General features: G+C 50.0%; 1 protein-coding gene across 2 annotated transcripts in view; it reads right to left on the bottom strand.

Moving 5' to 3' along the window:
* LOC142584766 (uncharacterized) overlaps positions 1 to 24,887 on the bottom strand; it is a 131,665-nt gene that overhangs the window by 15,735 nt on the left and 91,043 nt on the right. For both annotated transcript variants that reach the window (XM_075695002.1, XM_075695003.1), the window contains exons 4-6: positions 6,565 to 6,704; positions 4,938 to 5,172; positions 3,102 to 3,370 (exon numbers count right to left, since the gene is read on the bottom strand). In XM_075695002.1, coding sequence (XP_075551117.1) covers positions 3,102 to 3,370; positions 4,938 to 5,172; positions 6,565 to 6,704 — 644 coding nt within the window. The remainder of the gene's footprint in view (positions 1 to 3,101; positions 3,371 to 4,937; positions 5,173 to 6,564; positions 6,705 to 24,887) is intronic.

Here is a 24,887-nt window from a genome sequence, read left to right as displayed (position 1 = left end):
GGTCTACTACAGGCTATCTGCCACACGTAATCGGCCCGTGCAATGGCGCTGCATGCATAATCATTACCCAAAGTTGCAGGGGAAAAAATAAATGTACCCGACGGTAAAGCTGGTTCCCGTCCGAACAAGAGGTGTAAGGGAGAGTATCCAGCAGTGTTGTGGCGGGAGGAACTATATGCGAACGTCACGCATGGCTATGCAAGGTCCCAGTCACGGAGGTCAGCTGACACATACTTGTTGTACTTGACATGTCAGTTACGGTCCAATTCAAGTGCTTGGTGAGCCCGTTCGTCTGGGGATGATATGACGTGGTGATCTTATACTGCGTGGAGCAACAGTACAGGATATTGTTGATGACTTTCAACAGGAAGGTATGGCTTCAATCAGTAAGCAATTGACGTGGGGCACCGTGTACCAAAATTACGTCATGGAGGGAAAAGTCCGCTATGTCTGTAGCACAGCTGGTCGCCAATGCTTGCGTCATTGCGTAGCATGTTGCATAATCAGTAGCGATGGCAACCCATTTGTTTCCTGAAGCAGATGTAGGAAAATGTCCACGAAAGTCCAAACCGACACGGAAGAAGGGCTCAGGTGGGACGTCGACTGGCTGAAGATACCAAGCAGGAAGCACAGACAGTTTACTTCGCCGTTTCTTTCGCTGTTAACAGAGCTTGCAGGCGCTGACAATAACGCTGCACAGAACGGGCTAGGCCAGATCAATGCAAGGGACGGCGCACATGGGCATGTGTCCGAGTGACACCAAGGTGGCCAACGGTTGGAGCGTCGTGAAGCTCACGAAGAACTTTGGAGCGCAGGTGTGATGGTATAATGAGGAGAAGATCAGGACCGTCAGGGTACACGTTACGCCGATATAAGGTACCATCCTTCAGGGTGAACATGCGCACAGAGGGGTCGCTGGGAGAGGATTCCAGGCGCACGATTATTTCTCTTAAGCAGGCATCCCGACACTGTTCGTCGGTGATGTTAAACTATTGGCTCATGGAAAAGACTCAATGGATAGATTCAGCGCACAAAGAGTCACAGTCAGCCAGAGGGTAGCAGGACAAGCAATCTGCATCTTTGTGCAGGCCTTCTATACCACTGCGTAGATGTACTCTTGCAGGCGCAGTGCCCATCATGCGAGCCTGCCTGAGGATCGTTCAAAGAGGTGAGCCAACAGGAAGTACTGTGAACAATCAGCCAAACAGTTAAGGGCGAAATTTTGCAACTGCCCGTACAACAGCAAGGCACTCACGTTCTGCAATTGAGTAATTTTGCTCCGATGCAGACAGTAGCCTGCTGGCAAAAGTGATGACGCAGTTCACTCCACGTTGATGTTGGGCCATAACCGCTCAGGTAAGTGCGGACTTCGGTTTGCGCTGATGGGTCGAAGTTGGCCGAAATGGGAGACGTTGTGACGAGTGTGGTTAACTCGGAGAAAGCCGTTGCTTGTTTAGGACCCCAGGTAAAAGGGGCGCGCCTTGTTTAAGATCATCTGTGAGTGGTTTTGCAATCCCTGCGACAATATTGGTGCACCAGAATGCTGGCGCCACCTATCACCACTATGGTGAAAGCTGCCTCTCACCGCAGCCCTGACAGACAGTGCTGCATTTCAGTTACACAATTTACTAATAATGCAGTTCTATTATTACTATAGTAACTATTTGTGTATTGTATTTCACGCTGAGTTTTTATTCAAAATTACATGTCACTGCTTTGGAGCCCTTTGTAGAAGTAAATTAAGCTGCTAAAGTGCATCTTTTACTCCTGTCATCCTTCATGTATATCACATAAAATTGAACCTTCATTTCCATTCAATTCATTTTAAATTCCACATTTCTTGCACATCTTTTGTCCCATTGCAGTCTTTGACTTCTAGACTCCCTCCTGTATATAAATATCCTGTAATTTGTGCTTTATATAAAAGAAATCCAATCTTCCGAACTCACTGTGAAGTGCCAACTTAGTGTGAAATTTTCTTGCACCGAAATTTCACACTGAGTTGGCACCGAGTTTCACACTTAGTTTCACCCTTCAAGGTCCCACCGTTAGTATACGTGCTCATCTCGTTTTTTTTTCATGTTAGTGTTCCAGTGTGTTCTACCTTTGCATCACCATACACCATACAGCCCTTAAAAGGGTTTGCTGTCAGTTACTCTTATGCTCAGTATAAGCCTACTAAGAGTTTGGCTATAACTCGGGGGTGCACAGGATTGTTCACAGCTGGATGAATCACTGAATTGGGGGTTTTGTAACAAATGTGAATGTAAATCAAGTGAAAGGCAGTGTTGCTAGAAGGCAAGGTATTCCCACCTGAATGTTGCTTAATGCCCAATTGTTTGTGATGCGCGGCTTGCTTCTCCTTTCTGCCAGGTTCTCAAGAAACAGTCCGCTATAATTCAATTTCACCTCGTCAGCATCTAACAGTAATAGGATCTTTTGTGCAGGTTTGTGACACGTATAAGAGACATTGGCGTCTGCCACTATGTGACCACAGTGGGACAATGTGGATAAATTCGCATGTCAGCGTACACTAAAGATGTCTGCTTTGTGAATGCAAGTGGCAAAAAGAACCACGACTAGGTGACACGATGTAGTTGCACGAAACTGGAATGAACTACTGTCCAGTAAGGACAGCGTGCAATATCTAAATCACGTCAATATCCATGACCCACTTAGGAGACACCCTCTACCTGAGGTTTCATTTTGAATATTTTTATCAAGAACATCTCAGGAATATCTGGACCTTTTATGGTATAAACATGTAAAAAGTACCGTTCAATAATCTTGAAAGCTGGGGACTTGTGCGGAGGTTTCTCAAAGCACTACAAATGGTGACTTAGTGAAGGTAGTGTAAGGCAGGTGGAAATAAATTTGCGTCCCAGATCGCTCGGGCAGTTGTTGCCGGTGCTTTCACCATTGATCCGCATAAAGTGCTCAGGCCAGCCAGAGATGTCACCCAACCAGAAACCACTGGCGCCTAACACAAACGTAAGAGCAGTCAATAGCAGTCAATAAGAAATCCACACTAGGCAATTTTTTTTTAGTTCATGCACGCTACGCACGACTTCTCAAGTACTTCAGGGGGTGCATTCACTCACCGCCAGGGGACGAGTCGCGGCTCTTGATGGCACCGCGCGCCTTGACCTCCTGCAGCTGGAGGCGGGCCTGCTCGGCAAGCCGCTCGGTGACCGACTTCTGAGGCAGGTTTCCACGCTCGGGGTGGTAGTACTTGCACTTGTTGCCGTACGTGCACTTTTTGCCGTACGGGCAGCTCGGGGGCCCTTCGGGAGGCAAGGTTCCACTCTTGCGCAGGAAAGCATCCAGTGAGGGCCCGTGCCTCCCCAAGGGGTCATCGGGGGGCATGAACCTGCACGCACAGGGACTTTTGAACATGGCACTACGCACCAATAACGGGACAGTGAAGCTGAACCACAGGGTCCACACTAAAAGCAGAAGCTGTTTGCCCCACAAGTGAACACGGCATCACTTTTAATGTTATAGCATTAAGGGCCCTGTGTCACAGAAAATCTGGTGTCGGCATCCCGCATCTAGCGTCGACCATCTTTCAAGTGAAAAATCATTCCAAACCACACATGCCCAACTACGCAGGGTTTCAGTGTAGCGCAGACATTACTGAATTAATTGAATTTCTCAAAGTAGAATGCGGCTGAAAATTGTAGAGTACAAATTACACACAACCTACAGACATGATAGGGTCCTATTGTAATTTGAATGTACGATAAAACATAATCCTGTTATGCAGAAACTCGAACACAAAGCACTTTTCCAGCATTTCTACCATTCATAGAGCAGTGCACCTAGTTCCTTGCAACACCTCCAGATGGCGTTTGCCTCCGTGCATCCGTGGCCCATGCAAGAGGCTGCATTTCTACCAGAAAGCTCGCCTTCATGCATAGCATTCACTACCAGCATTTCCCGGTAAACATTATGGTTACATAAGCTGCAGTTGCTGGGAAGTGTAAGAAGCAGTCAGGCATCTTCGAATGCTATTGCGTTCCACTCTTAAAGGTTTTTACTGAGATCTCAGTCAAAAATTTGGAGTAAAAATTTGCCACAACTCGCGTTGTGGCGCGCTCTCTGTGCTGGCACGTGACATGGCACCAAGCAGAGTAGGGCCTCCAAGACTGCCAGAACAGTACCCATTCACCGCAGACAATTCGAATGGCATGAGCATTATGCACCCTCTCCACTTATTATTTGCAACCTCACTTGTTATTGCAACTTGGTCATCCTCTTGGAAGTTTCAAGGTTTCCAGAAGGGCAACTTAATGATCTGGATTTATAAAATGCCGGCCTCTGGGGTCCCTTTAATGCCACTACAGTGTTCCCCAGCTACAGCTGTAAAATGGGTCGTCCATTTCTCAAAATGAAAACGTCTCAACAGAGGCATGGAGTCCTCCTACAATGGCTAGAGGAAAATCTGGGGCCACTGTCTCTGCAAGTTTCTTAAAGGAACTGTGACACCAGGGGAATGGTGGGTTATTGAAGGTTTAGCTTGTGTCGAATGTGGCTTGGTCGAAAACATGCTCACAATCATAGATTTCCAAATAAAAACTCCATAACAAGGCTTTATTATCCCATAGTCTTGTACAAGTTTGCTTATAACAAAACAAGTAATACTAATATTTGAAACTAGCATACAGTGAATGCAGGTATGCTTGACCTTTCTCTGAATTTAGTGACCTGCCAATGGTTACTGTTTACATTTTACATAACTGTACACATGGTACAAGCACTTTGTTTTGATACCAAACTCCTACATAATAACTTTAAAGAAAAACACACACAGACACACACACTGTCCAAGTACAGACTCTAATGCAAACTCTCACTTCCCAGCATTCCTACATGCACAACAGCACCGCATGCACCCCCTTCAGGTGTAGTAATTGTGAGAAGCTGTGCCAACGAACCTGTCATTGACGAATGTGTACATAAGCAGGCGCTCCTCAACAACACGTTTGAAGTCTAAGCTCTCGGCCACCAAGTCCCGATAGTTGTCGTTGGACACGACCACGCCACCCGTCTGTGCGGCCATCTTCAGGATGTAGCGATCTTCATAGCACACCATGCGCTTGCCGCCCACGTTGCGCGAAGGCGTGAAGAACAGCAGCCGTTCCTTCTCGAGTTGCAGAAGGATCTCTTGGTCTGCACAGGACGAGCGAATGAAGTCACAAATGACTGTCACTTACTGCAGCGAATCAGTGTGAGCCGAGTTAGTGACTCAAGTGAATGAGACTGTTTTCACAGTTCCCGCAACATTACTTTGTAAATATTTCTGCACGTATGAAGATGAAGTCGTTAGTGTAGGGCACTGATCTTTCTGAAGCCTCTCTGTTGTCTTTTAGTAAGGTCTCCCAACATCTCTTTGGCACTAAACAAGTTACACAACTAATGTGGCTTTCACAAACACAACGATCCCAAAATAGTTATTTAATTTAAAGCAATGAGTAACATATACATTTTGTCTGCTTTAGACGTCCCAACAGAATCAGTTCTTGAAATCGCGATATGGCAGCAGTTGTTCTTATTATGCCATTATAAAGTTGTAAACTGATGCTTTACATGTTTAATAAGTTTCTGGCGGTTTTCATAGAACTGAGCCCCTAAGCAAATGTGCTCCGAACAGTTAATGGGGTTTAATATTGTCGTTTAAATTCAACAAATTCCATTCAAATTGGTTGATCACTGGCTACATAAGAGCACTTTTGCATTGCATGTGTATCTGAACAGGAAGGAGGGTAAGTGCGAAACCTTCTTAACCGCAACAGTAGGACCTGTCCTCCATCCACATTACACCGAGGCTGCTCAGTGAAGCATGAACACAACAAACTCTTAAATACAGCAGTGGACCTTATGGAAGGTGGCAAAGGATGGCTTATATGATGCTGCCATTTCTGATCACAAGCATAATCAGGGGCTATAAACAAAGCAACAACAACAAAAAAAACGAATATCCTATGCACATGTTGGAATCTCTGTGAATCAAAGCTTCTGTGAAAAGGTTACATGAATGCCATAAAAAGAAATACAGTATCATGCATACAATTATTTTTATTGTCATCTATGCAATGTGTAGTCTCGAGTCAGGTTTATGTTTGTGCATCTTATCAGTCACAATGATACTGTGATGCTGTGTTTATGTTTATGCACCACACCATTCGAAATCTAAGCAGGAATGCAAACAGCAGTTCATGCGAATGCACACTGTGAGACATCAAAGCAGTGATGTCTCGAGACCAAAAATGATACTTGTAGAGAAAAGTGTTGAGGACAGATGTATGCAAATGATTGCGATTAACATTGACTATTCTGTTTCTTGTGTCGTTCCTGCGTCCGTGGCATAATGGAAAGTGGCACATGCATGCACATGCTCTTGTGCTAACATCGTCTCATGCACATGTGCTGCACGACACCGAGGGGGCGTCACATGCTTGTCACACCATCACGGTCAGGAAAGTCGGGGAGGAATTGCCAAGAAAACTTCACTTGAATGTGACCAGCCGAGCTGCCATGCGAGGGAAGGTGCCACAAGCTCACCCTTGATGGGAGTCTCCACACGCGAGGCTTCCTTTCGCCAGCTGGGGACGAAAACGGTGATGCTGGTGTGGCCCCTGGCCTTGAACCACTCCACCGCCAACTGGATGCCTCGGCACGAGAACACTTCCTTGTTCCCATGACTAGAAAAAAATCATGTAACACCAACATTGTAGTCATGTGACGCAGCACCAACTACTGCGCAAAGAGTGAAGGAGATCCAAAGTGTACATCACTGGCTGCCGTGGCTTTGCCGGTGAAGCAAGTATGGAAACTGGCTAGAGTTGTCACGAATCCATCAAACAGATATCAACAACCCTCAAGCCACAAAACTCAAGCCACATTTGATGGCACACAATCTGATTAGTTGCATAGGCAACCATCCTGACTATGTCTTAATTTCTATGTCATCTGCGGCCTATAATTGAAGAAGCAGCTTAAGTATTCATACAAAAATTTACTTTTTCCCGAACAATTAGAAAACAACTTTCCTGAGACCTATAAGCAGCTCGCCTTTGTCTATGGGAAGCATAAATAAGGTGTTCAGAAGAGCGATGACTAAATAGAGGTGACAGCCCTTTATGGCTTAATACAGCTGACCAACGTTGATCAATTGTATTGAAAAAAAGAGCTTTTGAATGCAAAAAAAGAAGAACAAACACGAATTTATGCTGAAGAGAGTACAACTTGCATTCTGTGCCATCATTATGAATGCCACTGTTCAGGCAGCCATCCGCAACTTAAAGGGTCCCTGAAGCGGTTCGTGGCGTATATGCCTATAGGAACAATGGGTATCTCCCTCAAGCCATAGTGCAAAGGAGATAAGAATGAATACGGAGCGCACAGGAGAGTACGTTCCCTGTGCATGCCGACCCTGTTTCCCTTTTTGTCCTTTGTATATGTGTCTTTTGATATTGAATAATAGTACTAATAACTATAAAAAGAAGAAGAAGAACAAAAGAAGAAGAAAATGCAGAAGAAATTGGCCTTGTCTGTTTTGTACTATGACTTTTGGTTTGTAGAAAACATTTTGCTGACCCCACAGTAAACGGACAACGTAAAAGCAAGCAATACAGCACCAGTGGTGCATTTTCAGCGGAGAAAGAAACACGACCACCGTGCACACCTTAAGCAACGTAAAAAACAATTTGGCAATTTCGTTCATGGGGCGAAGCACTGAAAGCGGCAGCAAGGTGTAGCATTGCACTTGGTCGGGCGGTATTCTCTGCTAGCTATACACGGGTGCGACACGTTAGTGCGCCGCAGCACGCAATGCCATAACTGACATTCGCCCCACCACGTGACCAGGGCCGATGTTTTGTGGCGAGGCCTTTTTTCCCGATGCCTCTTCGGGGCTTCGTGAGCGGTCAGGGCAACCACTGCAGACGAACGCGAAAAGCACCGGGAAGCCCACAGGAATGCAAGGGCTTCGCCACAAAATTATCCCCACGCTGGCGTGACCTCGGCAGCGCACGAGGTGAGACCGACGGGACGCCGTCCGTGCTCGTCAGCGCGCCCACCTGGCGAAACGTGAGATAACGTTGGCGCGAACACCGTCTGCTGTCCGTTCCGCCCGGACCAGCGCGCATGCTGCTGCTGCTCGGCGGGAGCGCTGCGTTCGTGCCAGGCAAGAAAATTGCCAGTGGCTTAGCTCGGTTATGCCAGAATATACGTAGCGAGAGCTAAGGCATAGCATGGTTAGCTCTGGTAAATCTATTGCAAGTCCAGCTTAGTCTGGTTGTCTAGATATGTTGCGGCGTTTGGCCAGTCGTTCGGCGCGCTGTTCGTCTGCTTCCTGGGCGATTCGTTTCGTCTTCATCTAGTTCCGATGGCGATTCCAGGCCTCCTCCTGCGTATCAGAATTGTCGCCGTGCATATACTATACTGCCGCCTCAACTGTGGTTGCGGCGCACGCGAGCGCTCGTTTTCAATCCTCCGGCATGTTACATGCGACGCAGCTGGCGAAGCGAGCGGAGGCGAGCGCAACGACGAGGAACGCGGTGTGACGTCATGTGCCTCCTCGGAGCAGGGCGAAATCGCTAGTTCGCGGCCAGTAAAGCTTTCGCTTTAAAACTGTGCCGTCCGGCGGTTTCACGGCAAGCCGAGCGACGAAAATTTGTAAGCTACCGAAAAGTGCGCAAACGTTGACAACAACAAGAGCAGCCTCGTTGTCGGTACAAGACGCACCTGCCACCGAATTTCATCGTATGAAATGCTCCTCAGGTTTCTCGTAGTGCGTTCGAAGGTATAATCGTAAAAGAAGCGCCCATTCTTGCTGAACTTCGTGCTTTGCGCTGCGTGCTCTTCAATCGTCGACTCGGACGGGCCAACTGTGTCCAAATCACTACGCCGAAAAATCCAAGACGCCCCCCCCCCCCACCGCTCCCCCCGCCCCTAAAAAAATAATCATGCTGCAGCGATTTAGCGGTATAACTGCGAGAGAAGTGCGTTATGCATTACGTCGCAGCTCTTTGAGGCCCCGGATGCACGATTTACACCGCGCTTACCGCCACACTGAAAGTGTCGTTCGGGGGCTCGGCCGAGGGGCGAACTCTGACGGTGGTCCAGGGCGCAGACCGCCATCAGCTGCACTACACGCAGACACCCATCTCCTCCATATCTCCACTGCGTGATCGCCTTCCCGCACTTTACAGGCGTGCCCCCCCCCCTTTTTTTCCCCCGCTTCGACACTCCAAATGGTAGCGCATTAAAAAACGTGCGCCCTCGTATTTTCACCTACGACTCGATCGCAGCAAGCGCGTGCCCCCACGGCAATTTTCGCACTTGCAATCGGGCTTCACTGCACGACGCCCTGCCACGCGGCGCAGCCCGCCCACTCGTCATGTACATACATACGACGCACTACAGCAGCATCTGCTACGGCTTCTTTCGAGCCTCGAAGGCCGCGCCACAAACGCAGCCGTCTCCGCGGTTGCTTCGCGTGTACAACTGCGTAGGGATTTGCCCGAATGTTTTGCAAGTAGCAGCAGTCTACGACGACGCAGTTCAGGCTGCGAGAGCAGCGTCAGCCGTGTGACGAGGTCGCTGTCACGTTCCTCTCTACGCCACACACGCACTCCTCCGTTTGGCGGCATTATCCTTTTTTTTACGCAAAGCAGGCCCCGTCACACGGCAGAGGGCACCAAACGCCAGCGTCCTCGGTATATCCCAATAAGATGGGGTTTAAGCTCAGCTCGGACTCACGCTTGAGCCAACTCGCGGAGCCCCGAGAGAACGCGAGATCGTGCGCAACGAGATCCGCGCTCGAAAGCGAAACCCCGTGCGCCGGCACCACGCGCCTGAATTAAAGCACGTGGTTTTCTAGGGGCCTTCCTTTTTTTTTTTTTGTCTCCTCGGTGGTCCTGCGGGCGTCATCCCTGTTTTCATGGGCAATTCGCGAGTGCATTCAAGCCTCGGTTAGAATTTATTAGCTCCTACTATGACATTGACGACACAAGAAGAGACACGGTCCGTGTCTCTTCTTGTGTCGTCTGTTCGGCGCTTTAGTACCTCAGTATACAATGCACCAACTGGCCCCAACAAAAAGTTCTGCTGGAACGACACCGCTGGCGAGGGCACCGCGCGGTTCCATTAGCGCAACACTCGCTACCGACGTCGACGCTTCGCCTTTCGGGCTACAGGCTGACGTCGTCGGACGGTTGGCGAATGCGCCGTGCGCGCACCGTGCGGGCGACGCATCGTCTCGCTAAGCGGGACAGCAAACGTTTGGCTTGCGCAACCGCGGCGTTCCGGCGAAAAGCGCATCGGCCTGCGAACGGCCGTCCTTCTCGCCTGCCCGGGTGATCTTCGTTCGGTCGTTATTCTCTCGCACTTTTATTTGCTTTCTCTCACATTACCCGCACCGCTTCGCTTTTCTTTACACGCGGCACGAAACTGGCACCGAACCGAGCTCACGTGCACACACGCAGCGCGCGCTGCGATAAAGAAATTTTCGCAGCAAACGCGGATTTTCCGCGTTCGTTGGTCGGCGAACGCGGAAAATCCGCGTTTGCCGGGAAAGAGGGAAAAATTATTCGCCGGAGGATTTGGAAGGTGAGAAAAACGAGCAAACAAGAGACGGGGCAGTGAAAACCAGCAGAAACGAAGCGAAGAAAAAAAAAAGGGGGGGGGAGCGTACACCAGAAATTGGCGTCTGCAGGATGACTTGGAATTGGAGACTTTCGCAAAAAACAGCAAAGCCCGCATAAGTAGTAAAAAAAGGGGAAAAAATACGGGAAAAAAAATAAGAAGACTGGGCACGTATGTCACGCGCAGGATGCGGCGAAGGACCTCCGGTTGCGACGATGCCATAAACTTCGAGGCCGGGCGCACTGCGCTGCGAGTTAAAATTAGTGGGCGTTTCGTGACGTGCGTCCTTAGCAGCGAACTCGGGTGAGAACTGCGCGCCGCCGTGCGAGTCGTCGCCAATGCGCGCGCTGCGCAGTCCGCACAGGCAACCGACCTGGGGAGGCATTTCTCTGCCCACGGATGCCGCCAGCTCCGGGCCACGCACTTTCCCGAGGCATGCACGACCCGACTTCACGCGCACGCAGGGAAAGACGAACCCCGCCCATTGGGCCTCTGCGTGTACTGGCTCGAAGCCGTGCGAAAAAGATGGAACACACGTGGCCATATGTGAATTCGCATGCCCGATCATCCCACATATATATATTAACGTTTCGGTCGGTCGGTATAAATCTCGCAAGATGTGACACAGAAGACCGGTATATACGGGGATACTTCTTTCATAGGACCATACAGAATCTTAAAAAAAAAAAAAAAACCGCCGGTAGCAGACAACGCAATTGCAGTCCTCGTACTCAATTATTCTGAGTGGCCGATATTGTTCGTGCGACAGATCGACATTCATAATCGACTAATTGACCAAAAACTTCAGCAATTAGCCCTCTAATTAATTGCCTTACAGCACGTATACCAATTCACGAATGGTTAGTCAACTAATTTTCAAGACAGTATCCACTTTAGAACAAATTTTGAGTATCCATGGGTTTCCATATTTGCGCCGCGAAACTTACGGTAAAAATACAATCTTGGAGCTGAGACCTCAAAGAGGTTTGACGCAATGCGAATAGCACTTTGCTCGCATTCACCGTTAAATCGCCACTGATTTTTTTTTTTTAACAAACCAGAAACACAAAACAAGCCGAAGAGTACCTGGCAAGCCCACCTATTTCATTTCGTCCCCCACTTTCGGAAATGATATCTCGATACTCATGTCATCCCGACAATTCCTCCAAAGTGGATACGCCTTGCGAACACAGCGGCTGCAATTCGTAAATTGCAATATTTGCCATGAAGTCCTTAGTTTAAAAAATTTGGCAACTATCTCTTTTGTTAATTAGTACCATCGCGCATTTTTATTTCTCACGCAAGTAATCTTCGCCTCTTTGAGTAACGCAGCTCAATGACTGGAACCATGCTATCTGCCAGTCGAATTATAAAAATTTTGTCCAATATATATATATATATATATATATATATATATATATATATATATATATATATATATATATATATATATATATATAGCACTCTGCCCAATTCGCCGGAGCTCCTCGCTCAATGCACGCTCCGGCGCCACTCCGTCCCCTTCGCTTCTCTCTCCACGCTCTCTCGATGCTCTCTCTGTGAAAGGTGGTTGGAATGCTGGTGGCGCAAAGGCATAATGCGTAAAGACAATGAAGACAAGATTTATTGACTAATCGATAGATTGCGGACGAGGGGCGTTCTGCACACGGGCTCTCTCACATTCCGTACGGTGCGGGATATTCCGGATTAATATATCGACCATCGCCGATTCTCTATCACGCACCCAAAGGAGCTGTATACGCGGCCGCTTTTTGCTACAGGGTGCCTCGAGGGAGAGAGAGAGAGAGCGGCCGCGAACAGAAGCCGCGACCACCTCGAGCGAAACACCACTTCTTGCGCTTAACGCTTCGTACTTAAGGACCCCGGACCGAATTCGACGAGCTTTTTGTTCGCAATTGCTATTTACCATGGGCCGACCGCGTTCGCTAACGATATGTGCTCTCACATAATTTTCAGACGTTTCTTTTTTTTTTTCTTTTTTTGTGCGTGTGTGTGTGAAATACGGAACCCGATGCTACGAATCACCTCGAACCTTAAGCGCCGAGGCAGGGCGTACGGCAGAAAAATGAAAGGAAACGGACTCGGTGGCACGAGACAGCACCGCGTTTCACTGTCGATGCTTTATTACAGATCGGCGCGTCGACCGAACACGTGACACACATGCGGTATCCGTTGCCATATACCTCTGCGACTGTATAGAACGGGGAGTCGCGTAAGAACAAACGGCGCAGGCAGCAGGACTACGACGACGCGACAAACGGCCGCACGAGGCTACGCAATGCGAAGGAAGCTTGGCGCATTCTGGGCGAAAGCTATGCCCGTCGGCATACGCGCGCAGGCTCGGTCGTTTGTCTCGGTCGGTTCGTAGACTCGCGAACACGGAGTCGATCCGGCGCTCTCGCGTCACTTCCATCGCCGCACTCTCTGGCAGAGCCCCCCTTCACCGAGTTTAACAGGCGCCTCGGTTAGGCACCGCGGACTCGCGTCGCGTGCTTCATTTATTTCACCGCCAGCGAGGAGGGCACATACGCGATTCGGGCAATGTCGCGCAATGTTCGTCGCATGACGCCCTTGCGCCGGGATAAAGCGCAAGCGGCGCCGAGACTGCGCGCGCGTTTCCCCTCCTCCTCTCGCGGTCATTCTGGTCCACTCCGTCGTGCGGGCGATAGCCCCCCTCCGTCCTCCCCGCCGCGTAGAGGTGGGAGGGCAACGCGCAAGGAGGAGGTGCAGTGATGGCGCGCGCGCGCACAGAGAGAGATCCGGGTAGCGCACCGCCAAGTACAAGTGCACCGTCCGACGGCATCCTGGTTCCCCTCTCGTCTCGCCATTTATTATTATTATTGCCTTCTCCCCTTATCGCTCCTTCTTGCGCAGCAGCCGCTCCCGCTGCTTTTTCCAACAGCGCCGGTGCCCGTGGCAGGCTCTCTCTCTCCCCTCCCCACCTGTCCAGTTCTCTTTCCCCCCCCCTTCTCATTTTATTGTTGTTTCTCGCACGAGAGCACGCACCTCCTCCTTGGGTATGCGAGACCCGTGCGTTCCTGCGCCGCATCCGGTCGGCGTGCCTCCCCGATTCCTTGTGCTTCGTCCGATGCCGGACACGCGGGCGATCCCCGGTCTCGGGACAAAAAACAGCTGCGGCGATGGCCAGGGCAGCTGCCGCCGCGGATCATCGCCGCCGATTTGTCTGCGACCGACACGGCACGGTCTCAGCGGCAGCGGATCCTTTTTTTCTTTTTTCCTCGTCGATTTCGCTTTCGTTCCCATAGATCGCGAACGCGGCAGGTATGCGCGCTGTTTCGTGTTCTGCACCAAACAACACAAGGTGCTGCACTGATGACTTGTGATGGCACATTTGCACATCTGCTGTCACACCGTAAGGCTTGGCTCGGCTCGACAGCCAATAGAGATGCGGCATCGTGGAAAATGCGGCTCACGAGTAACAAAGATATTTTAATAAAGTTTTAATTAGCGGTTTTAGAGGCATTATTGCATTTTGCAAGATTGATGCCCGACAGTCACATGTTGCTCAACAACAATTTGACAGAAATAGTCATAGGGCTCTCCGGCGTGCACTATTTTGCCCGTCGCCAGCCCGGAACCCCAACGAAAATTACACGGCGTGTTAGTGACGCTGATCTCTCCACCATAATAGAAAACGCCACCTGCTTCCCTCCTCCGCGGGCGACAACGCTATGAAGTTACGAGGTCTTCTCGTTCTGATCCACAAAGTCTTTCTTTATTCGCTCCTATTGGCAAACGTGATTATCCGAGCTGCGGTAGAGCCACAAGCTTGGGAACGGAACAGAACACGCTCCGCATCGATTCCTTGCGTCACCACGAAAAAATAAAAAATAAAAAGAAGAGAGAGAGAAGGCCGCGACGAAGCCCGTGTCGGAGAAAGCATGTTCTACTGTTGGCTGCCGTTGCAATGGCGAGGATAGCGACGTCACTGGTGCACTATTTCTTTCGGTAGTGCCATACTGGGCCGCCCGCAGTGCCAAAGCACTGCAGGCTCTAGCACCCAAGAAGATTTTTTGTTTAGAGAAGCTTTTGTTGAGTTAATATGACTTTGGGGTCCTCAATTACCGAAGTGCAACGTTTCCTCTATAGTTCCTAATCAAACAGCTCTTTAATGTATCGTACTTTAGAATAGCGCGGACTGAACCGAAGAGGGACCCAAGAGCCGCGTCGCTAGACCGCGTGTTTAGCGACGCCCGAGCGCACCGCACTTCAAGCGTTCCGCTAACAGTTTAGCGAATTGATTTTTGTAGCCCGCACATTCGTTCAGTTATTACGTAGGATATTGATAAAGCTGCAGCCGACAATTCTGCGGCTCTGCACATCTGGTACATCGGGTAGATGAGCTCGGCCTGCTGGTTACCAGAGCATTCTTTACCATTTACGCCCAATCAAGCCGGTGGAAAGAGCGGGGCCTCCAGACAGATATGACTCCCCCCCTCTCCCCCGTTAGGGCCGATTCACGCTCGAGCCGCCCATCGCCGCAAGCCGCACCGCACGCTTGCGGTCGCGCGAAAAATTGCACGTACCCAGCACTTGTGCACAAATTACCGTTTACAGTGTACACTGTGTAGGTGCCCTATGAAACGCGGTGGTGGGTTGCGCCACCAAGCTTGTTGTGATCGGCCGTTCACCCCGCGACAACCGCCAGTCACGGATACCGCGATTTGAGGAATGGGCCGACGGCCTCGTCAAAACTGTTCTCAACTGGGATGATTTATGGCCACCAGTGGAGTACCTCTGTCAGGAGAGGTTTGGGCGATTAGCGAGGCGACGGTCCTTCACCTGTCATCCGCCCAAACTGACGCATCCACGCCGGAGACGGGGTCAGTGTACAGTACCACCCATCCCCTGTTTGCGCCCAGTGATGTGCGTGTGTTTACGACAAAGCTCCCTTCGGAGAGAAAGGGCACCATACCTCCGGATTGGTGGGACCTGATGTCATCCGTCTACTGACGCCGGATTAGGGGAGACCACTGAACAATGAGCATGCAGGGGGTAAAAACACCGACGGACGCCTCGAGTGATCGACTGCTACAACTTCTTCGTAAACTTATTTTGCTGTACTTCTTTGAATCTCTTAGAAATATGTAAAAGCATATTGTGTGTAAAACGTCTTGGACATCGGGCCAAACCCCACGTTCACTTACTCCTCCATGACGGAAGAATACACCACGTCTTCGGACTACGAGTCGCAACAACCTCTTGTTCTTATTTTGCCTAATGCCTTACCTACCTTAGTCAAACACACACACGCAGTAATTCACGCATCAAACTTTCTGAACCACTACTGGGAACTTTGTTTTTGTACGCCTGCTCCCTACTTTTCTGCCACCAAACCTCCAATCGCCTCTTACTAATCACTACTGCGTACATGTTTACTTTCACCCTGCTACTTCTGCTATACTTAAGGTGCTCGAATAAAACTAAAAGGCAGCGACATGCTTTTATCTTGCCGCCGCTGCTGGTGCGAGGAGCGTGAGAGGAGGCAGGAGAGAAGTTCTGCGTCTCCCAATTGGTTGAGCGCCACCACGTGGTATCTATATAGAGAAAACTGTTTGTTTCTTCTGTTCCGCATCTCGGCGCACTCACCACCATGGCAGCTGGCCGTCGAGTTTCGGCGGTGAGGCTTTCGCAGGGGACTTCGGATGTTTCGGTTAAGTTTCGTGGCAAACCGCGTCATTGAAGAACGGTTTTTTTTTTGTTTATGTTAGAGATTGATTTTAAGAGTACTGGAGATGCAAACGTGTACGAACGCAGCTTTTTTCTTTGTTGACGGGGCACGGAGCTCAGGCATGGGTAAGCTTATGCACGGGTGCTATTATCGGTGCTGGTTCAGACTTGTTTTGCTGATCGCGCTATCGTGAACAGGTGTATGAAGTTATGGAGTGCGTAGGCTGTGTTCTGTCATATAGCGTGCTAGAAACGTAACACTCGTTATTGTTGTACTACTGAGTGTGCGTAGCTTTGTCAGTCCATGTAGCTTTGTTACGCGCTGAAAATATATTTTGCGAGGACAAGCTGTTCACTATACCAGTGTAAATTGCCTTTGTGAGTAGGCTTTATCCGCAGGATAAAGCGGCGCACAAGTTCGTTAGCTCATATTTACTTGGAACTGCGTAAAGGGCGCGGTGCTCATCGATGGGAACCACTTCTATGTGTAACTTTCGTCCTTGCATACGCTTTGTTTAGAAATGAAGTACAGGTTCCACTGTGATGTTTGCGCTTGAGAGCCAACGGCATCAGTGTGTCATAAAAGCGTAGCACCAGTTTCACTGCATGCAGAGATGCTGGCGTCATAACGAAACGACGAGAATATTAGAGATGACCCGCGTTGATCGCGCTACATGACGCTTGTGTTGTTCAGGCGAATATGTCACGCGCCTTGCGTTCGGTCAGCATGGGACCGAGGCGATGAAATTACGAAGCTGCACGAGCTGGACACACAGCAGTCGACTGGGTACACGCATGTACACACGCACGCACTTGGAGCAGCGCAAACGCATCCGAGTTGTTGAATCGGCATTGGCGTGTACCGGCGAAACCTTCGTGGCAGCCCTTTCACGCGGGTCAAGTGTCTTTAGAAAACGAAATAAAGAATCTCATCAATGCAATAGAAATAACTCGCGAAGCGGGTCGAGCTGTGCAAGCTGCGAGTGTTCTTGCCTACGAGTACACTGCATGGCCGTGGACGACATAACACTCAAACAAAGCCCCGGCATGTATATAGGCATCACATTACGTATACATTATTGGCGAGACAAAGAATTCTCATTTTCGTGCTAGTACTCGACACTACAAGGAATTTGTCCACCACACTACCCTCAAGAGCATTCTTCTAAACCCGAAGCCACGAAACAAGCGCGCAGATACGCACCGAAAGAGCACAAAAAAAAAAAACATCTGCTTCTGCCAGTTTCATAGCGTTCCATCATCGCTCCTAGCACAGCACAGAATAATCAAGCCTTAAATACAGTAAAAATTCATGCGCAAACACCCAACAACAATTTTCAATGTCTCACCTCGTGTAACTCTATGGGCGGCTGCCGAGCGAACGACCAAACTGCGAGGCCGAGCTACGTGAGAAAGAGCGAGCTGTGAGAAGGCCAGGCAGGACACGGAGAGGCCGGGTACGAAGGAATGTCGCTACCTTTCAGCTTTATTCAGGGGCCTTACTGGATGAATGGATTGATGGATGAATAGATAGATGGATGTTATGAGCGTCCCCTTTGGAACGGAACGGCGGGTTGTGCCACCGAGCTCTCGTTATTTTATTAGCTAATGTCCTACATATGTTAAAAAAGAAAAACAAACGGTGAATTCAAATAACCAAAGTTTCTGAACCCTCACTGCGAACTTTGTTTTTGTACGCCTCCGTTGTTTGTCGTTTCCCTACTTCCATCAATCTTCCAATCGCCTCTTACTAATATCAGTTGCGGACATGTTCACTTTCCCCTTGCTCTACGCTGAGCCCAAAAGCTTCTACTTTCCTACTTTTCCTGCTACCTAGAGTTACTGTATATGCTACTTGCGGTAGCACATACAGTAACTCTAGTGCTACCTTCCTTGCAGCGCCAACTGGTGGCGTTGCAAGGAACCCAGCGTCGGTGACGTCGCGCGCGTGCTCCGCTGTGATTGGCTGGCCTATTCGGCGACAAAACAACCACGCAGCTACTACCAAAGAGTTTGAATGATTTGGCCCCCACGGTCACGCAAACATGGCGATGTTCGCAAAAAAAAAAAAAGATTCGCTTTTAAAAGCACCCACACGTTTCACTACATAATTTTTCATTCATAACTTCACTCTCAGAGCAGCGTCGCCCTCGCAGAGTTCAGGAATGTGCTACCTCACTTGCTTACTGCTAGAAGAGCTTGATGAGGACTACAGTATCAAATTTAATGAATACAATAAATATAGAATACTTTCGTGTCTTTTTCTCTTTGTTTCCTTTCTTCTTGCTTTTTAGTGCACTTTTTTAGAAAGCCTGCTTTGATAAATAGTTTAGTTTCCAGCTTCGTGATCGATTTCCCCCCCCATTATTTCGCAAGACTAACAATATACTGCGCAAGTAACGAGAACAATACATATTGTTCCCTTGGCTTTAAGTTATTTCCATGTAGCGTTGATATGCTAGAACGTGTCTATTCTGTCGTCACAACATGTTCCTTTAGGTGCACGCTTGAGTAATGTACTGATTCGTTGTGACCATACTCCCGCCTATGACATCAGCCTCGGCGATTGGTGGTATGTAAATAAGTAAGTAAATAAGTTCGACATCATGTCATACTCCTGTAACACGTGGAAGCGAAAGCGTGCTACACACGTAACGAGCCACATACGTATGACGCTATAGGTCGACTTCATCAACGGCGCATGCGAGCACCTAATGCGTTACCTAGAGATTCTTTCGTTCTTTCTCTCACTCTCTTTATTTCTTTGTTATTTCGTTCGTTCTTTCTTTCGTTTCTTTATTCATATTCAGCCATTTTATCTTTGCTTGCTTACGGGGTATGAGCCATTCGTGATGATGACATTTCTTGTGTCACTGGGTTACACGCCGCTTTTTTTTTTTTTTTTCGGGTACGAGCCATTGCAACAAGCCACTTAAGGCTTTCGTTTTAATAAATAAATAAATAAATAAATAAATAAATAAATAAATAAATAAATATCCCATTACAATGCATTGGAACAATCGTTTGAAAACGACCCGTGGCCAGTCACAGGTTGGGGAACGATGTCTCTTTGACCGCCTTTGCAACGACCTATGAAGGCGCGCGCGGGAACCAACCGAAATCCCAATATAGTGTTCCGTGTCATCCCAGGAAACCTTTTTTACGCACTGTGCGGCAAAGCTGCGTGATACAACAACGCACCCAACCGTAACTTTTGGTGACGAACGTCATACGACGCGCATTTTCGGGATTTATATTGCACAAAGAAATACGGTTTGAAGCGATGGCTCCACTTCCGCCATTAAATCGGCGAATGTTGAGCAGTAAGTCATTATTACGTAATTGCCGACAGCCACTAAGCAAGCAACCTGCCGAGCGCTCGTAATGATCTATTTCCTCGCTTCTCATTGTTGTGCGATCGACGCAACGCCAATCTCGAGCGTCCACGGCGGCGACACGCGTAGTAACGTTGGCATATATATATATATATATATACACACACGTGCTGTGCGCGTGCTCTGCTAAAGCGAATATAGACAAATACGCTCTGGGGTAATCACCATGTGGCGAAGCCACGATCCGACTATGAGGTACACTGTCGCGTGGGAAGTCCGGATTAATCTCCACCACCCGGGGTTCTTTAATGTGCACGTTACACAGGTATTACTGCATTTAGTCACCATAGAAATCTGACCCCGCGGCATCGAGCTTAGCAGCGAAATGCCAAGACCACCACGCCGCGTAAAGAAAAGGGAAAGAAAGGCCAAGAAAAATAGAGACAAATGAAAAATGACGAGCCATTTGACTCTGTGAAGGTGGTTGAACAGCGAAGCTGTTTAGCACGCGACACGGAGGTGACACATAGCTTTGAACAATGGTACGAGCTCATTTATTGCCTTGACGGGTGGTCATCGAGACTAAAGGTAGGTACACTCGTTTATTGTCTTGATCAGTGGTAATTATTTCACTCGCAACTGCAATCACATTCTTTGATGATGTCAAATCGATGCACGTACGCAGCTTGGTGCTATGTTGTGCCGGATCGGTGTGGCATCGCAAAGAATATCTCTGCAACACGGAACGCGTAAACCGCTCCTTTATGGATACCGATACATCGACGTTAAAATCACGGGAAACTCACGCATGAACGTTACGGGACTATAAGTCATTAAATTTTTGCTTGCTCACGGGGGTATGAGCCATTGATGACGACAGTTTTCGACATGCTGTTATGTATGTTGTATGCGTGATTAGAAAGAATTTAAGCACTGTTCGCTTCACTTTGCCGACTGCTTGTGGACTCTGCCTTACGGGGCTATGAGACGTTGCATTTTTTGCTTGCTTACGGGAGCGCTAATGCTTACGGGGATATGAGCCATTGATGATGATAGTTTTTGTTCACGGAGAACAAAATTGCACGGAACCCGAGACACATAAGGCTTTGCTGTAAAAATCGCAGCGTGGTGCGACACATGAACCACTGCTAGTCATAGCAAAGTAGAACGCTCTTGCCGGCTCGTACTTAAAGGAACGTTAAAACTGCGCGAGAAGAAAAGCGAGGATGACCGGAAGGAACACCCCGCACTCGTGGTGCCGCTTGTCGTCGTTCTTTTTTTTTTCACCGCGCAGTTTTAACCTTCCTTCGTAGCGAAGTGTTCGACAATTACACGAATTGATTTTGATTGGCAATCAGCAGTACATGTACGTTTACTCTGAATAAACGAGCACGGCGTCACGCGCCCAAAGGCCCCCGCGAGGAGGGTTCACAAGTTGATGACCGCCAACGCTGGCGAGCAGAACAGCGCTGCCAGCTTCTCCCAAAGCGAACGTGCCGTGCTGCCGCGCTTCCTTCGCACAGGGAGCGCTTCAAAATACTCGGCCGGACACACATAGCGTGCACCGAGGCACCGCCCTTTTCTGGTCGCCCTCGCGTGCTCGAGCTTCGCCGTGGTCACGACTCCGTCCACGGCCCTGCCGGAAACCGCGCCGGAGCACGTGACCTGCTGCACACGACGCGGAGGCGCGCCGCGCATGCGCCGACGCACCCGGGACATCACGGCGGCGCCGGCAACGAGAACCTGCGCCGCGCTATATACGGTCTATCGAAATAAATAAATAGCGGTCGCCTTTAGTTACACGCTTAAAGAATGCGGCCTTCTCACAACAGTGAACGAATCCGAATGACTCGTACCGATACTAATGGCGACTGGTTTTTCGAGTTTTCATTGCCCAAAAGCCGTAGGACTAGAACAGATTCTGACCACCCAGATTTCTTGAGCGCGGTAGCGGTCGCGGCCCGCTACCGCCGCGACCGGGAATCGAACCCGGTACCTAAACAGCGTTCGGCCGTATAGAAGGCCACGCATGCACCGAGCCACGGCGGGAAGATTTACACTGCAATGCGCGGGCTTCTCGAACGAAAAACGAAACAACCGGTGTGTGCGGCGCGCATTCCAACCGGCCCGGCCGCCCACGCCCAGACGGCGGCGACACTCTCCGGAAGTGGCCGACGCACGCGTGCCGGCGCAATCCATAAGGCACGCGCGGCGTGGAGAAGGGCCAGCTTGGAGGAGAGAAAGAAACATCGCCGCGGATTCCGGGAAAGCCGCCCCGGCCGAGCGTGTGTCTGCAATGTTTCCAGCGGAGGAGGAAGCCGGCCGCGTGGCATCGGCAGACAGTGCACGCGAAAAGCGTTCTCGTGAAACGGCGAATAACGAGAAAAGGGGAACGCCGTTCTGAGGCTCCGGGGGGGATGGACGACGGAGCGACGAGACGCTCTCGTCGGACTTGTAATCGAGCTCGTACGGAGGCTACAGACGGCGAAGCCACGTACACATTATCGCTACTGCAAGCGAGCACGTCCTCGTAATACAACTTGGAAACTCCCTCACGAGACTTTCGAATAGCAGTCCGAAACGACCGCCGGAATGAGCGATGATTCGCCTCGAGCGAACCGGGCCACGCGACCGTGCCGCGATTCCCGGAACGGGCACGAGGCACCGCAGTGCCGATATTCGGCGGCTCTCACGCCCACCAACGTGGTGGTGGTGGCGGGCGCGCCGTTCTTGCGATGACCGCACGGACAACGGTGGCAGCAGCGCAGACGGCCGATTCTTGCTACGTGACGAGTGTTTTCGAGCCGTGTGCCATGCGTGAAGTGTACCGTTGCGCAACAGCTCGCGCCTCATGTCGAGCGGGAACTGGCCTGGCAAAACTGACTGCGGGTTACCGAGGAAAAGCCCCGCACACACAGCCACAAGCATCAGCGGCGAGGCGAAGCTGTCATCGCGATCCACGTGCGGACGCGTGCGGCGAAGGATCGCGGGTCTGGCGTCGCGCCAGCTCGCCCGACACCTCACATTTTTTTTATCTCCGGTCTCGTGCAGCGTCTTCCCGACGCCCGCCGGCTTCCGAGAAAGAGAGGCGAGAGCGCGGAGGAAGACAGCGACGGAGAAACAGAAAAGAAAGGGGGAGAAACGAGCGGGTGGGCCCGAAGGAGCAGCAGCCACCGCTGCGTGACGTCACCACCAGTGGGTGGCGATGGGGTTCCAGCTGGCAGCGCCGCAAACCAGCCACGAGTCATCAGCCCGCGCGACTACGGGAACGAGGACGGCCGAGCCCGTCAACGAGCGCGACGTCGACCTTGCCTCTTCGATCGGCGGAAAGACCGACACGGCCACATCGGGCTCGAGACGGATGCCGAACTTGGCGCGTGCTTCGTTCGCTCGAGCGTTTGTCGCCAAAGGCGCGACCAGGTGGTCCGAACGCCCGCAACCGCGCGTGGCCGCTCCATTCGCAACCCCTACCCCCGGAGGAAAGGGAGACATTCGGAGTACCCACGCACTACACGTATACTCTCAGAAAGGAGTCGAAGAAATCTCATATATATATATATATATATATATATATATATATATATATATGTTCTTTTTGCAGTTTTCTTAAGAGATTTGCCGAGATAGCCAGCATCGTAGTCACCAAAGTTCCCATATCTGCCAGCTAATAAATAAGGAAACAATAGTGGCTACCGACGATCGTGAGCTGACGGTAGAGAGGAGTGGACAAAAAAAAAAAGACCTTTCCCTCAGCTCGCAATGCACCGGGTTGCGGAAGTCGGTCGGCTCTGGCTTCTGTTTACGCAGCGTCACCGCGGACGAGTAGCTTGACAGCGCGGTTTGCACGCGATGCGACACGCGCGAAGATGCGAGCACGAGCGCGATTAGCCGCGCGACAAAACGAGCCGGCGGGAGCACTCTCTCCCTTTCTCTGCGCATCCTCGCCGGACCGTTCCGCCCCTCAGCTGCGGCTCCGTAGAAGTCGCGTACACAGCACGACTCGACCACCGCGGCAAACCGGAACTCGACGGTGGGACGACAACGGCGTGACGCACGCACACAGGGATATCCCAGCGCAGGGCGAGGAGCAGGCGGCGTGTCTCGCTGGGAAAGCCCGCTTCTCAGGAAGGATTCGCACCACCACGCGCTCGCCCGGTTTCTTTTCTTTCTTTAACATACCTTTCGATTTCCCCCGACCACTCTGGGACCTTCGCCCATTCTTGAGCTCCACGCACGATTGCCCATCCGCCACGTTTTGTTTGTTTCTTTTTCTCTATTTCTTTTACGTCACACACGACCTTCGCTGGTTTCCTCGCGGCTATTTCGACTTCGTGGTCCCGTCTTCACGCGCATTACCAATTTCCTCCTTTTAGTAGCTAATTGTCTATAGATTTCCTTTTTCTTGCCCGCGCATTTTTCGTCGCTTGCTTCTATTTCTTCTTCGTTATTATTATAATTTTGGCACTCCGTTCTTCCCAGTGCGTAAAGCATTGCAGCATTCTGTTGCTTCGATACTTCAAGGACATAGCATTACCGCTCTGTGCAGTAACCGAGATACCGCATGCAGCCTACTGCGCATGCGCATGACTTCATTTACCTCGCGTGCGCAGTTGGGCGTAGGCGGCGACGGTGGAATGCAACCGCCGTGCTGACGAAATAGCCGATGCCTCGGAACAAGAGCTCCGTTTATTCAGCAGTTTACCATACGGTAACCATGCAATGTGCGTATTCATGGCAACATGAGGATAATAATAATAATAATAATAATAATAATAATAATAATAATAATAATAATAATAATAATAATAATAATGATGATGATGATGATGATGACGATGATGATGATGATGATAACGCAAGCAACAGCAAGCGTACACGTTTGAAACTGCTACCCGGTCATTCCTGCATGCTTTCCAAGTGACAAGTACACTGTTGCCGAGTGAGCATAGCCCTGCCTACTTCTGCCACGAGGGACACCGAAGAACATGGTCGTAAGCTTGTCGAGGACACAGGGGAGAACAATGATGAAAGCGTAACATGCGCGCAAGAAGGAATGACGCCGGCAACGGGGTGGCTCCGACTCCACGAGCCGCTCGTTGAAAGCATCAAAAACAGGGAGACGAAGTCACACCAGACTGACCGATTTCAGTGGGTGATCGAATAATTTCACCGGCGAATCTATCCGGTGAT

The sequence above is a fragment of the Dermacentor variabilis genome, chromosome 6 (assembly GCF_050947875.1).
Source record: "Dermacentor variabilis isolate Ectoservices chromosome 6, ASM5094787v1, whole genome shotgun sequence".
Taxonomy (NCBI): Eukaryota; Metazoa; Arthropoda; class Arachnida; order Ixodida; family Ixodidae; genus Dermacentor; species Dermacentor variabilis.
This window is presented reverse-complemented; position numbering and strand designations above follow the sequence as displayed.